General features: G+C 51.4%; 1 protein-coding gene across 2 annotated transcripts; it reads right to left on the reverse strand.

Annotated features, from left to right (window-relative positions):
• Positions 1-38: 38 nt before the first annotated feature.
• DDX39A (DExD-box helicase 39A) lies at positions 39-8,024 on the reverse strand. 2 transcript variants are annotated; one of them, XM_081234028.1, is made up of 11 exons: positions 7,920-8,024; positions 4,061-4,272; positions 3,800-3,927; positions 2,852-2,944; positions 2,307-2,490; positions 1,482-1,600; positions 1,017-1,148; positions 819-928; positions 571-715; positions 286-433; positions 39-190 (listed from the first exon to the last, which is right to left on the reverse strand). In XM_081234028.1, the coding sequence occupies exons 2-11, from the start codon at positions 4,266-4,268 to the stop codon at positions 174-176; spliced, it is 1,284 nt and encodes a 427-aa protein (XP_081090154.1). In that variant the 5' UTR covers positions 4,269-4,272; positions 7,920-8,024; the 3' UTR covers positions 39-173. The 2 variants fall into 2 exon arrangements, with proteins under 2 accessions (XP_081090154.1, XP_081090155.1); XM_081234029.1 differs by lacking the exons at positions 2,307-2,490; positions 2,852-2,944; positions 3,800-3,927; positions 4,061-4,272; positions 7,920-8,024 and adding an exon at positions 1,819-1,860.
• Positions 8,025-15,432: the final 7,408 nt, after the last annotated feature.

Here is a 15,432-nt window from a genome sequence, read left to right on the forward strand (position 1 = left end):
CCGAGAGCTGACAGAAACAGACAGGGTGGGAGCCAGGCTTCCATGATAAAAATTTATTCTTACACAAATCTACAGCTTTTAAACAGTAAAAAGAAAGGCCCACTGTCACCTAGGAAGACGACTTGAAGCAACACGTGGGAAGCAGGGAGGCTCCGGGACATCCGGGCATGTGGTTACCGGCTCTGCTCAACTGTAGGACAAATACAGGGAAGGCCAGTGAGGAGGGGGCGGGGGGAAGAAAGGGCCCCACCACCGTGGCCCCCCAACCCTGTCTGAGCCACTTACTGTATGTGGAGATGTCTATTTCTTCTGGAAGCTCTGCCACATTCACTTCAAACCGGTCCTGGACATCATTGAGGATTTTGGCATCATTCTCATCAGACACAAAAGTAATGGCCAGGCCTTTGGTACCAAAGCGACCCGCACGGGCCACCTGCAGGGAGACAGGAGCAGGGGTCAGGCCACAAGACACAAGCTGGGGATCTGAGAACAAGCAGGGAGAGGTCCTCATCCAACACCAATCCTGGGGAGGGGGCACCAGGGAGGGTACACCTCTGGGGGGCCACTCACGCGGTGGAGGTAGGTGTCTGAGTCCTCGGGCATGTCATAATTGAAGACAATGTTGACACGCTCAATGTCCATTCCTCGGCCAAACAGATTGGTGGCCACCAGGATCCGCCGCTGGAAGTCCTTAAACTGCTGATAACGTGACAGGCTGGGCGCAGGAGGAACAAGGAGCGGCCATCAGATACAGGGATCCTGGGCGGCGTTCCCCTCCAAGGGGCCTGCAAGGGGCTCTGAGGGCGGCGTGCACTCACCGCTCCTCCTGGGCCATGCCCCTGTGGATGGCAATGGCTGGGAAGTTCTGCTCCACGAGGAGCTGGGCCAAGGCCATGCAGCGCTGCACTGACTTCACAAATATCACCACCTGTGAGGGAGGGGGTGGCAGTCAGGGCCAGAATCCCTCCCAAAGGCTTAGAGCCCCAGGACAGGCCCCAGGAGTGCGGAAGCATTACCTGGTTAAACTCCAACACATCCAGGAGGTCAAAGAGCTTGCGGTTCTTCTCACTGTCCTTAAGTTTGACATAGTACTGCTGCAGCCCATGCAGCGTGAGCTTGGTCTCGTCGTCCACAAACACCTCCATGGGCTGTGCCGGAAGGAGAGGAGGAAGGGGCAGGCAGGGCTTACTTCTGGGCATCCTGCCTGCCGAGAACCTTCCAGGAGCGACTCCTTCGCTGCAATGCTTCCAGAGAGCCTGCTGTACCCCAGTAAATACTTCTCTCTCAGCAGCTGCGTCTAAGGTCTGGTCTGGCTCTAGTGTAGACCAAGCTCTCAGCTCCCAGTGTGACAAGCGAGGAAGAGAGCTCTGCTGGCCTCCAGCATTCGTGTGCCGTGAGGGCAGTGTGGGAGTGGGGGAGCAGCAAGGGCCTGGACTCTAGGAGGCCACAGCTACTGCACCGAGGTCTCGGCCTCTACTCACGTCTTGCATGAACTTCCTGCAGACAGGCCGGATCTCTTTGCTCAGGGTGGCGCTGAACATCATGCACTGCTTCTCGTGGGGTGTCAGGCGGAAGATCTCCTGCACGTCCCGCCGCATGTCTGGGTGGGGAGGACGAGAAACAGGTGGGCGTGAGCGCCTGCCAGACCACGACCCCCACCCGAGACCAGATCCAGCCCCTCCCAACCTGTGCCAGGGAGCCGTTGGCACCATGACGAGGGCGGTGTGAGCGAGGACTGGGTGGAGGGGAGAGTCCCAGGTGCCTGAAGGCCCGGACTCGGGGTGAGCACAGGCGCGGGAGGAGCGGCAATCCACTTACACGCTGCCAGAGCGGAGCAGCCGTGCCAGCGCGCCTCGAGCCATGCTTCAGGGAGGGGAGCCTGAGGCAGAGACAGCCGCTGGGGTGAGAGCTGCAGCCGCCTCCCAGGACACGAGCCCCATCTCCCACCGGCCCTGTCAGGGCTCACTGAGGGCAGGCAGGGGCCTAGAACTAACCCAACAGGCAGCGAGGCCACGGTACTCTAAGGGCTAACGTGGACATGTGCCTGGATACGGCTCATGTGGGGTGCCATGGTCCCACTCAAGCTTAAGCTCAGAAGCAGCAGGTCACTCTGCCAACACCAGAACTCTCCCTAAAATCGCTTACAGGAGACCTGAGTGCTGGCCACCCACGGGATCCCACTTCGGGGAAACCTCCGGCCTGCCCTGTCAGGACCCGCCTAGCTCTGATGTCTGGGGGGCTGCGAGGGCGAGGAGGGTGCAGCTGCGTGGGCCTCCAGAGCCCCCAGACCCAGCGAGGACACTCACCCAACTGCTCCAGCATCTTGTCACACTCGTCCAACACGAAGTGCTTCACATTCTTCAGGTTGAGGCTCCTGTTCCGCACAAGTGCCAGGATCCGGCCCGGCGTCCCCACCACGACATGGGGACAGTTCTTCTTCAACACCTCTTCATCCTTCTTGATGGAGAGGCCCCCGAAGAACACAGAGACCTATGCAGGCGGAAAGCTTTCAACCATCTGGTGGCCGAAAGCTCACACCCCACTCTGTGCCTACGGTCGCTCAGCTAACGGCCCCGCCAGCAGCCCCCCAGCACCCCAGGCCTGGTGCCCGGAGACAATGGGGGCCTGAGAGTCTGGCCCCAGCTTCACCGAAAAGCAGCCCCAGGGCTGGGACCGGCACAGGCCTCTGGGGGCCATGCATAATTCATCAAGCTTTTACGGAGCATAAACCACCACAAGCCTCAAAGGCAGCCGCTGCAGCCAAGCTTGGTTAATGCTAGCTGCGCTAGAGCTGAGGCCAGCAAGGCTGCAGAGGACCACGTGACACCCAACCTGGCCTGAGGGGGCTCACCTTGACGCTGGGCATGTATTTGGAGAAGCGCTCATACTCCTTGCTGATCTGGAAGGCCAGCTCTCGAGTGTGGCACATAACCAGGACCGTCACCTGTGGGGCCGGTCGGGGAGACACACTCAAGACAGTCCCCTAAGTCCTCCCCCAGCCAGAGCCCACGCCGGTGCTCATCCCTTGGCCGCCCCCAGCCCTTGGGCCATTGGAAGGCCCAGTCCAGATGCCTCCATCTTCTCACAGCCCGTCACCTGGTGCTCATTCTCTGTGTCTTCTCACAGCTACTCAGCTGTGTCTCCCTACGCCAGGTCCCGCACTGAGGCCTCAGTAAGAGTTAGACCCAGCCTAGCTGGTGATGCACCCCATGCTAACAGCTTCCTGAGCCTGCCCTCGGGCTGGCCTGTGACCACCAAGGGGAAGGCTGCCCCTGCCTCTTGGCCCACAACACCAAGCACTGAGACCACACCGTGGTCTCGAACAAAATCCTCCTCTCCTTGATCACCCACCCTAAGGTCGGTAACAAGGGCTCACACACCCATACACAGCCCAAGGATGTGTGCCCCAGCACGTCAAGAATGAACACCAGCATGCACCTCAATTATCCCCCCAAACAGGGGACTACGATGTTCATGACACGAGAAGTACAGCTATGGCCTGTCAGCAATAACAACAGGAACAAAACCGTGTTCAGTGTAATCCCACCTTCGTAAGTGTGTACAATCTAGAAAAGCACATATGGAAATAACAGCCATCTTGCTGGATGGTCAAATTGTGGGCACTTTTCAGTTTTTTCTCTTGGCTTGTCATTTTTGGGGCGATTTTGTTACAACTAAGTACTGTGTTTAATTTTAAAAGTCCAGAAAGAGAATGCGGGAACAGGGATTTTTAAAAAGAGGAGCCATGACTCCTGCTGCCTCAGGTAGCTTGGGCCTAGGAAGGAGGGTGCCCACCCACCTGTCCGTTGACGGGCTCAATCTGCTGCAGGGTGGCCAACACAAAAACCGCTGTCTTGCCCATCCCTGACTTGGCCTGGCACAGGATGTCCATGCCCAGGATGGCTTGTGGAATACACTCGTGCTGGACTGAGGGGGAGAGAGCATATGAGCTATCAGAAACCGGATGTTCCCTCTGTGCAGGCCCCTCACCGGGTGGCTGAGGGGATCACACTGAGGCGGTCAGAGGCGGGCCTCGGCGGGAAGGACCAGGGAGGCATACCCTCGGATGGATGCTCGAAGCCACAGTCCACTATGGCCCTCAGGAGCTCAGGCTTCAGCAGAAAGTCCCGGAAGCCAGAGCTGTGGATGGAAACGTAGGAACCCTTGACATCTTTCTTGGGGGCGGCTGGAGCACTCTCTGGAGGAGCCTGGGGCTCTTCATCTTCCTCGTAATCCAGAAGCTCGTTTTCCACATCCTGTTCCGCCATGGTGCTGAGAACAGAGGAGGGAGGGAAGGGCTGAGGGAAGCAACTAAGGTGACTGATGCATGCAGGTAAACCCACCCAGCATGGGAGAAGAGGGACATGGCTGCACAGAAGCTGCAGGCTGTTGACACAGGTCCGAGAGGGGCGAGGTGCTGGCGTCAGCTCTCGCGAGCTGGCACAGAAAGCCACCCAGCCACTGAAGTCAAGACCGGACATCGTTCTCCGATCCCTCTTTAGTTCACACCCGGCATGACAACAACAGCAGGTCCCACCACTCCATCTGTGCAGCACCTCCCAGCTTCTGCCTGTTGTGGCCACATCTCCACCACGCCCCGCCAAGCCACCTCACCTCTCCCTGCACCCTGCCAGCCACGCCCACATGTGCACCCACACCCTCCACCTCCAGGGGCTTCCCACTGCTCTAAGCGAAACCCCAATTCCTCTCCACTCACAACCCTCCCCACTGGCCCCTGCCCACCTCATTCCACGCCACCCCTTTCAAACCACCCCCAGCCTTATTTGGCTGCTGACACTCATCGAGCCCCTACTCCAGCTCCGGCCGCCCACCCCTGGGAACGCACTGCTGCACTGCTTCCAGGTCTCTGCACAAATGCCTCCTTCTCAGCATCAAGGTCAAGGTCTCAGCTCTAATGAATGGCCCCAGACCAGCTAGCTTCAAGGAGTCCCCTCCCCTTCACTCCCCAAGGACCCCACCCAGCCTACACGGGGCAGGACGCCCCCACACCCCGCTTTCCCACTCCCGACCTGGATATGTGGCTGCCAGGATGCTGGAGAGACAGGAGTTTGTGAGGAAGCAGTGTCTGCCCAGGCCCAGCTACTCCTGCTATTTGTGGTCTGCACAGGGGAACAATTAAGTGCTCTCATGAAAAGACCTCCCATTGGGCCCAGAGCCAATAAGAATACAGCTGAGATGGTAAATGGAATTAATACAAAGCACGCTCACCTCCTGGCTTCGTTTAATCCAAAACATACAGAGCGCCTACTGGGTGCAGGCTGCAAGGGACCCAAACATGAGAATACTGTCTTTTGTCCTCCCTGCTGCAACCCAGCCTCCAGACTAGGGGGTGGAAGTACTAAAGCAGTCCCTCTTCTTCCTGAGCTGGATGCTGAGGGTCCTGGGCCCAATTTCTGGCCCTTCTGCCACTCATTCTCTGTGACCATCAGCCCCAGCGCTTTCACCACCTCTGTGCAGCCTCCCAAACTGTGTCTCTATGGAGACACAGAGTCCATACTCAGTTACCTAGCTGCCTCTTTCACCTCTCCCCCTGGAAACTGAGGCCGGTTTCCCCCATCTCAAAAAAGGCAATTCCATTCTCTAAACTGTTGTCTTTTCTCTCTCTTTCCCTGTTCTATCAGCCAACAAATCCCTCCAGGTCAATCAGGCCACTTCTCACCCCTGCTACCTTGCCAGTCTCAGGCTGCCATCTTTCTTTTTAGATTAGAATAGCTTTGTGGAGATACTCACATGCCATACAAGGCACCAATTAAAAGGTACAATTCAATGGTTTCTTGTACAGTCATATATATGCGCAATCACTGCCACTGTCAGCTTTAGCACACATTTCCTCAAAAAGACTACATCCTTTAGCTACCATCCTATGCCACCAACTCCCTTTGGCAACCACTAATCTATTTTCTTTTTATGAATTTGCCTATTTTGGACATTTCATATAATGGAATTATACAACGTGACGGTTTGACTTCTTTCACTCACATGTTTTCAAGGTTCGTCTACATTGTAGCCATGTATCAGTACATAATTCCTTTTCATGGTTGGATAACATTCCTTTGTACTGCGATACAAGTTATTTTATCCACTGTCAGCTGATGGACATTTGGGCACCATCATCTCTTGCCTGGATTATGCCAAAAGCCTCCTTGTTGGTCTCCCTGTTTTCCATCCCCGACTCCCCCTTCCATGCCCCTCAGCAGCTGGAAGGAGCCTATAAAAGCTAAGTCAGAAAATGTCACTCCTCTGCTCAAAACCCTCTACAGGTTCACGCTATGTTCAAAATAAAACAGCCCTCACCACAGTCTATCAAGCCCCACACAACCTGACTCCCTTTACACTCAGACCTTATCTCCCCCATCACCCTCACTCACTGGCCTTGCTGCTGAGCCTCAAACATGCCTCAGCACCTTTGCACTTGCTGTTCCCACTTCTTTCAGACCTCTGTTGCTCCAAAAGGGCATTTCCCGTTGGCCCAACTAAAAAAGAACCCCCTCCAGTCATGTCAGCCCAGCACCTAGTACAGGGCCTGACATACATTGCGTAAGCCCTCAACAGCAATGGCTGAATGAATGGAATTAGAATCTGGGCCTCAAAGCAGAGTTTAGGGGCTAAAGTTAAGCATGTATCCTTGTCTGATTCTTGAAAGAAGCAATCTGATACCAACACTGGCAAAGACAGGAAGGAGTCAGTCCCCAGGCATCAGAGAGAAGAACAGGAGCCAGCAAAGGCCAGTCCAGAAACCACCAGACCCTTTCAGGGAATGGAAAGGACTGGCTGCTTGAAGTAGAGGCAGAAGACAGAGCTGGAAGAGCTGGTCAAGCCCAGGGCATTCATACTTAATTTGCTAAGCAATAAAGAATCGCTGATTAAGTTTTTGAGTTGTGACTCAATCAGGATTTGCCCAAGAACAAGTTACTCCAGAGAAGATGGAGTGGGGTAAGAGACCAGCAGCAAGGAAAACCAAACACCAAATTAACTTCAGTGGGGGCATTGTTAAGTAGGGAAAAAGATGGTGGAACACCCTACAGGGTGGGACCACCCCCTGGGAGAACCTCGGACAGAAAAGAGCCAGAGTCATCTACTCTGGGCTTCAAATCTGGGAGTAGATGGTGTATTAAAAAAAAAAAAAATTAGGAATTCAAACAAAGTCTTTTTGTTTTGATGGGGAGACCAACTTGGGGACAGACTAAGTTTGATATATAAAATTTTCTAGACTAAGTGACTAGACAGGATCTAAAGCTCAAAACAAATTAGATCAGGAAAGGATTTGGCGGTGTTTGTTCCACCCAGAGAGGGTGGCCGAGACAGCTGAGGCCCCAAGAGCTGATGAACTTGAAAGCTGACACCAGAATAAGTAACAACTCTGACTCGCACGCGTACCCTTTCACCCTGAAGTGCCCCCAGAGAGAATTTCTACCTAAGAGTTTGTTCCTTACTGAACATCTTTTTTGCCCGAAATCTCTGGAACCACGAATCCACCCCCTAAACGCGAGAGTGGGGGAGGGGAGAGTCTCTCGAACTCGGAGAAGACCGTCAGGTCTACAAGCTCCGGCTTCTCCCACCGCGGCCCCACACCCCGGCGTCGCCCCCCGACGCCCTCCCCGAATCGTCTCGGGCCTCCTCGAACAGGCAGACCTCCCCCAGAATCGGGTTCAGCCCGGATAGCCCCTGCCAGAAGCGGTCTCTATACCCAGCGCGCCAAAGGCCGGCCCGCCCCTTGCGCGTGCGTCCCAGCGCCCAACGGCCGCCAACGCGCGCGCCGGACACCACAACCGCTCCGCCTCCCCTCGTCTCGCGCCCAGTCTTCGTCCTTCCCTCAACCCCTGGCGTCTCCCATCGCCCGCTCGCCCGCAGGTTCGACATCTTCCCACCGCGGCCCCACGCCTGGGGCCGCCGCTCACCTGATTCCTCGCTCGCCTCCGCGCGCCACCCGACTCCTGTTCCCGGTCGCGGGCCCTGACACGAGCTACCGCGCTTCCTGTCTCGTGTGTCCGACTGCGCCTCGGCTCACTGGACCGCTCACTTTTCATTCAAAAGAGGCGGAAACGATGATTGGATTCTGCGGGAGGCGTCTGGAAGCTATTGGTGGAGAGTGGAAAGAGGGCGTGCCTCATGCCTCGGATTCATTGGTCAACCTAAAAGTTGGCGCCCGAGTGGGCTGACTGAGGTGGGCGTCTGCCAGCGCGCTGTCTTGTAATCGGGGTTGTGACCGCGGTAGGTGCCGCCATATTTGATACGGGCAACTGAAGCCTGGATGTGGGCCCGGGGTGAGTGTCTAGCCCTTATGAAATATGGCCTCTACGCTGCGCTCAGAACTCAGCGTTCGAAGTGGATGTGCATCCGCGAACTCCTGGTCCTGCAGAGTGGTGGCTCTGACAGGGTTCTGAGAAGGCTTGGGAGCTTGGAATGACTCCAGCTTGGAGAGGACATTTAGCACCAGCAGTGGGAAAGGGGCCCCTCAGGGCGTGGGAGTGAGAGAAATGGTCCTAGGCCACAATTCCCGTTTGCAGAGTCATTTCCTGGGTCAGACACTGTGCCAGTGACCATGCAGGTTCAGGCCAAAAAACCAAAACCAGATGTTTGCGTCATAAAACTTTGTTGTTGTTGTTAATTTTACTTTTCCTTGTATTAAATTTCCCCAACCTTTTTCCCCACCCCCCACCCCCCCAAGTACTTTACTGAGTTGAGCTAAAGTGTATAGTAAAAGGAACAGGTCCATGAGTTTTGACGATTGATACCCGAGTGACAATTGCCTGGTAAAAATATGGAACACTTCCATCACCCCAGAAAGTTCTGTTGTGTCCCTCTGAAGTCAACCACACCCCTTTCCTCCTGCCCCCACCAGGCAACCAGTATGTGGATTTCTATCACTATAGTTTTGTCTGTTCTTGAATTTCATATAAATGGAATCATGCAGTAGATTGTCTTTTGTGTCTGGCTTCTTTTGCTCAACAAAATGTTTTGAGATTTTCCACATCGCTGCACATAGCAATATTCCTTCTTTTTCATTCCGGAGTAGTATTCCACTGTGTGGCTATACCAATATAGCCAGTATAGTTTCTCCACTCACCTATAGATGGACATTTGGTTTTTTCCCAGTGTTTGGCCACTATTAATAAAGCTTGTACAAGTATTTTTGTGAACACAAATTTACTTCTCTAGGGGAAATACCTAGGAGTGGAATTGTGGGTGGAAGATCATGTGGGTGTTCAGCTTTAGTAGATCCTGACAGTTTTCCTGAGTGGTTGTTCCACTTTACACTCTCACTAGCACCCTGTGAAACTTCCAGTTACTCCCAGTTCTTGCCCATACCTCAGTCTTTTCTCAGCTATGTTAGGATTGGGGGATTTGTGGGGGGGGGGGCAAGGAGGGAAAGTAAGTAGGACAAACTCAATAAGCCTGCTCCAGCATTCCAGTCTCCCTAAGCCCCTGACACAATTAAATCTTCCTCCACAGTTTTCCAAAGAGGTTCGAGCATTTCATTTTCATTTAGTATAAGCTATCTCAGGGTCCATGTTCTAGACAAATTCAGAGCTAAAGTCATCAGAAGTATGTAACTTCAGCCAAAAAGCCCAATGAAGAGAAACCAGTCAATCCAGAGGGAGACTTTACGTAATATAAGGTAAATATTGTATGTACAATAATAATTACATCCTAACATTTATAGAGCACTTCCTGTGTACCCAACAGGGCCAGGATGAGGGTGACACATGCAAAATTTAAAGGGGCACCAGGGACTTCCCGGGTGGCACAGTGGTTAAGAATCCATCTGCCAGTGCAGGGGACACGGGTTCAAGCCCTGGTCCAGGAAGATCCCACATGCCGTGGATCAATTAAGCCCGTGTGCCACAACTACTGAGCCCACGTGCCACAACTACTGAAGCCCCTGCGCCTAGAGCATGTGCTCCACAGCAAGAGAAGCCACCGCAATGAGAAGCCCACGCACCGCAACCAAGAGTAGCCCCTGCTCGCTGCAACTAGAAAAAGCCTGCGTGCAGCAACAAAGACTCAACGCAGCCAAAAATAAAATAAATAAATAAATTTTTAAAAGGGGGGGGCACCAAACACCAAACTAAACAAAAAAACCCCCCAAAACTCAGTCATCAGGATAAATTACATTTGAGTGCACTATTTTAAAATCAAAATTAATTTTAAAAATAAATAAATAAATAAAAATAAAATAAAAATTAATTTTTAAAATCTATGATGAACAAAATATCAAAATTTTAAATAAACAGGGTCAGTAACAGTGCTGCGCGAAGCCGAGCCATATTGGCACCTGCAGCAAAAGGAAATGATCAGGTCTACTGATCCTGTCTTTCTTTGGATTTTCTGCATTATTCTGATTTTTTAAAAATTGTGCTAGGACTTCCCTGGTAGCGCAGTGGTTAAGAATCCTCCTGCCAATGCAAGGGACATGGGTTCGAGCCCTGGTCCGGGAAGATCCCACGTGCCGTGGAGCAACTAAGCCTCTGTGCCACAACTACTGAGCCTGTGCTCTAGAGCCCGCGAGCCATAACTACTGAGCCCACGCACATAGAGCCTGTGCTCCACAGCAAGAGAAGCCACCGCAATGAGAAGCCCACGCACCGCAACCAAGAGTAGCCCCTGCTTGCTGCAACCAGAGAATGCCCGTGTGCGGCAACGAAGACCCAACACAACCAAAAATAAATAAATACATTAAAAAAAATTGTGCTAAAACATGTGTATCTTGAATTTGGGGGTGCCCCCTTTGTCTGAGGCAAGTGCTTCCCCTCCTCACCCCAGTCCCTGTCCTGGTTGTTCAGCCTTGCTCTGAGAAATCTAAATATACGAACAGACTAATCACCACCTGGAGCAGATGAGGCGAGTGTGTTAGCACATCCATTGTCCATATCCATTGTTGGGTGGTTAACAGGAGCTCCAGAGAGGATTAGTCTCAGTCCCAAAGTCACACAGCTGGCAGGGATTCAAGCCCAGGCCATCTCTCATCATTAGACATGGCCAAAACCTCTACAGGAGGAGATAGAGGCCAAAGCCAGGTAAGTTGGAAGCCTGGGGAAAACCAGTCCCCAGGAACAGAGGAGGTGCTCCAGGAAAGCAGGTGGGAGGTGAGCTTGGAGTAATTAGATCATCTGAGATGATGCAGGAGGAGGAGGAGACCGAAGCTAGTTGAGTCCAGTAAAGAAGTCTAAAAAAAAAAAAAAAAAAAAAAAAAGAAGTCTGGGAAAACAGGAAAAAAAAAAAAAAAGCCCAGCCCACCCACCATTCATGCAGTCGTGGGCAGAGCAGGGGGTCGGGTTTCTATGCTTCAAAACAAACAAACAATAACAAAAAACACAAGAAACAAAAAAACCCACTAACTTTAAATACAGAAAAGATCAGAACCTGCTAAAGTACCTCCACCACCCAAGATGAACAAATAGTAACATTTGTCACGTTGGCTTGATTCACTTCAGAATTATTTTAAGATATAGAAAATTTGAAAACACCCACCCAAATGGCTAAAAAGGAAAAGACTCACAGTACTGAGGCTGGAGGAGAGGCTGTGGAGAAACCAGAATTCTCACTGCTAGCAGGCTTGTAAAATGAGAAAACCACTTTGGAAAACGATTTGGCAGTTTGTAATAAGTTTAATCAGGGTATCTCAACCCCAGCACTCTTGACATTTGGGCTGGATCCTTCTTTGTGGTGGGAGCCATCCTGTGCATTATGGGATGTTCAGCAGCATCTTTGGCCTCTCAATGCCAGTAGCACCCACGCCTCAGTGTCTTCAAACCAAAAATGCCTCCTGATGTTGGTAATGTCCCCGCCCCTGTGGGGGGGAGGGGATCATCCCAGATCAGACCCATTGGACTGAACAGGCACCTATGTCATGACTAAGCAGTCCTCCTAGGTATAGACTTAACAATCAATGAAACACTTTTTGTCCACAAAAAGATACGAACAGTGAACATTGTCTATGCATAAGAGCTCCAAACTGGAAGCAACCGAAATGTCCATCAACAAATGAATGGATAAAGAAATTGTGCTCCATCCACACCATGGAATAACACTAGAAATAAAAAGGAATAAACTATTGATATACACAACATTGTGGATGAATACCAAAAACATCGTATTCTTTGCAAACATACTAAAAATCACTGGACTGTACACTTAAAAAGTGTGAATTTTATGGTGTGTGAATTTTATTCTAATAGAAAACAAAACAAATGTATTGAGTGAAAGAATCTAGACATTTTACAAAATCATAAAATGATTCCATTAGGTATGAAGTTCGAGAACAGGCAAAATGAGTCTATGGTGATAGAATCTACATGAGGAAGTTGCCTGGGAAAGAACACAACTAAAACTTATGCAGCAGGCGAGTGGCCTGGGTGGTGCCACAGGGGTGTGTATGTATATACAGATTCACGGAGCTGCACACCAAAAGATTTGTGTACTTTACCATATGTAAGTTATACCTTGATCAAAATAAAATAAAAGACATAACACCTTATCGTTAAAGTGGAAGTCACTTCTGTTCACTTCCCCCACTCCACTCCCCTCCCCCACTACAGAAACGTTCTCAATAAAAATAACGACACTGAACAATTACTACACGCCTATTCTGTGCTTTACAAGAATTAATTCGTTTAAGCTTCCCAGCAACCTATGAGGTAGGCTCCACTATTATCATCCCCTTTTACAGATGAAGAAACTGAGGCACAGAGCAGTGAAGTAACTTGCTCAGGGTCTCACTGTTCATAGGCAGTGGTGTCAGGAATTGAACCCAGAGAGCCTGGCGGGCCTCAGCCAGGATGCCACGCATACTACAAGCCCGCTACTCTGAACATTCCACAAACTTAATACACAGTTTCACAATACACAGTTTCACTTTGTTTTTTTAGTAATTGATATAAACAATATCAAACTGTATCTTTTTTTTTTTTATTGCGGTATGCAGTCCTCTCACTGTTGTGGCCTCTCCCGTCGCGGAGCACAGGCTCCGGACGCGCAGGCTCAGCGGCCATGGCTCACGGGCCCAGTTGCTCCGCGGCATGTGGGATCTTCCCGGACTGGGGCACGAACCAGTGTCCCCTGCATCGGCAGGCGGAGTGTCAACCACTGCGCCACCAGGGAAGCCCTGTATCATTTTTTTAACTTGCTTTTTTATCCCCCCCTCCCCACCCCACCCCCACACACATGGTGTTTTTGAGTTTAGCCTTGTTGATACATTTAGTTCTTCTGGTGTCAGATGAATCTACTCCCGTTTCTTTTCTCTGGCCTTGACTGGTGGAGACTTGATTTGCAAAAAACCTTACCTTTTGAGAGATAACCCTCACTCAGTTCCTCCCCTGCTAAGAATCCACCAGTGGTTCCCACAGTCCTCAGGGTCAAGTCTGAATTCCACTCCCACCATCTGCAACATCTGGAGCCTTCCCTCTACTCCAGGTTCATCCACAGTAAAAAAAAAAAAAAATCCAGCCATACTTTATGATACCTGGTTTGTTCATCCATCTATTCATCCAGGAGCTATTTTTTGAGTACCTTCTGTGTGCTAGACCCTGTTCTAGGAGCCAGGGACCCAACAGTGAACAAGACAATGATCCCTGCCCTCTGGGAGCTGACATCTTCCTGGTGAAGTCAGACAAGAAAGAAAACAGTAAAGTCAAATTTATTAAAATTTGCAAGGAGGAAAAATCAAACTATGTGAGGAATAGAGTTTGGTAGGGATGGGGTGGGCCTTGTTTTAGGTGGAGATGCAGTCAGGGAAAACTTCTCTAAGAAGGTGACATTTAAGTAAAGATGGAAATAAAGTGAGAAAGATAGAATGCCAAGATGAGAAGGAAAAGCACTGCAGGCAGTGAGAACAGCTAGAGCAAAGGCCCTGAGGTAGGAATCAGCATGTGTGAGGAGAGTGTGAGTGAGGGGATTGGGGTGGGAGATGAAGGCAGAGGAACTAGGACATGCCGAGTTCTACCTCACCCACCTCTAGGCCTTTGCCCTGACTGTTCCTTCCACCAGACACCCTTTTCCTCTTTATCTATTTTGTAATTTCCTAATTTGTCCCTTAGTGCCAGCCGTTCTGCCTCCTCTATAGTGGGGCACCTATGTCCTCCAGGCATTCACTGGGCTGGGATACCTTTCTCCTGACAGCTCACAGTGTATGCATTCACTCATTCCACAAAGACTGAGGGAGCTTAGGCCAGTTACTGGGAAATTTCAGAGAGGAGTGATATTTAAAATAAATAAAACAGAGCCATGGGCCAGAGATGACAGGGCATGGAGGTGCTCTGGGAAGGTCTCCCAGAGGAGGTGACATTTAAACAGAGATCTAAATGATCAGAAGAGGCCAGCCTTGGGGAGATGTGAGGGAAGGGCATTACAGACCAGGGGACAGCCAGTGCAAAGGCCCTGTGGTTGGAAATAAGGTGAGAATATTTGAGGAACAGAGAGAAGGCCAGTTTTGCTAGATGGGGATGAGGAGAGTGGAGGGGGATGTGGCTGGACAGGTGGGCAGAGGCCTGACAGGACCACCCTGTAGGCCAGGTGAGGAGTGGTGTTTTTCCTAAGAGCTCCAGAGAGCCAGAAACAGGTTTTCCAGCAGGCAGAGGTGTGGGGGTGGGTGTGATTTAGGGTTTCCAAGGCCCCAGAGAGGATTGGAGAGAGGCCAGAGGAGCTACAGGGAGGTGCTGGTGCAGTTATCATATTTGGCTGAGATTATACAATAAGTCCTTGGTCTCCCTGTTTCAAGCCTAGAGTGCGACTCTGTTTCCAGTGCTACCAAAGTCCCCAGTGGGTGCTGATAAATATTCACTGAGTAAATGAATGCCGGAAGCTTGGAGAGAGAATTTGGCAGGACTCCCCAGCTCCATCCAGGGAGGCAGCCTGGAAACCTGGCAGGCAGCAGAGGGCCCATCCCTGGATAAGTTGACCCAGTTCCTGGGCTGGCTCTCAGCCTTGCTTTGCCCCCTCATCCCCATCTGTAAAATGGGTGAGCTGGAGAATTAGAGGAAGACAGGGCAAGGACTATAAACATCCTGACTGTATAATTGGGGTGAGGGGCTTCTCTCTGAGCCTCAGTTTCCTCATATTTAAATCAAGAGAAAAAGAACTGGCTCAAAGGTTTCTTTAATTCAATGGATGAATATTCGAGGAACTGCCAGGAAGCAGGTGTAGCTGGAGGGAGTGAGCAAGGGAAAGAGGTGGGAGAAGAGGAGAGAGGGAAGGTGAAGGGGGCAGATCGTGCAGGGCCTTGTGGGCTGCGGGTAAGACTTTGGCCTTTACTCGAGGAAAGTGGGAGCCAAAGAGGGATCTAGGCAGAGGAGGGACATGACCTGACTCAGGTGTTCCTAGGAGTCCTTGGGGTGTTGTGGGGAAAAGAGACTATGAGGTCGAGGGAAGAGCCGAAAGACCTGGGAGGAGGAGACTGCACTGGTCCAGGCGAAC

The sequence above is a fragment of the Mesoplodon bidens genome (genome assembly GCF_964165515.1).
Source record: "Mesoplodon bidens genome assembly, chromosome: 4".
NCBI classification, from domain to species: Eukaryota; Metazoa; Chordata; class Mammalia; order Artiodactyla; family Ziphiidae; genus Mesoplodon; species Mesoplodon bidens.

Coding starts and splice junctions, on each gene's coding strand:
- DDX39A (XM_081234028.1), bottom strand. CDS start 4,268: ATGGCGGAACAGGATGTGGAAAACGAGCTTCTGGATTACGAGGAAGAT. Junction 2,491..2,851: donor AATACATGCCCAGCGTCAAG/GTGAGCCCCCTC, acceptor CCGCCTGCATAG/GTCTCTGTGTTCTTCGGGGG. Junction 716..818: donor GGCATGGCCCAGGAGGAGCG/GTGAGTGCACGC, acceptor TCCTGCGCCCAG/CCTGTCACGTTATCAGCAGT.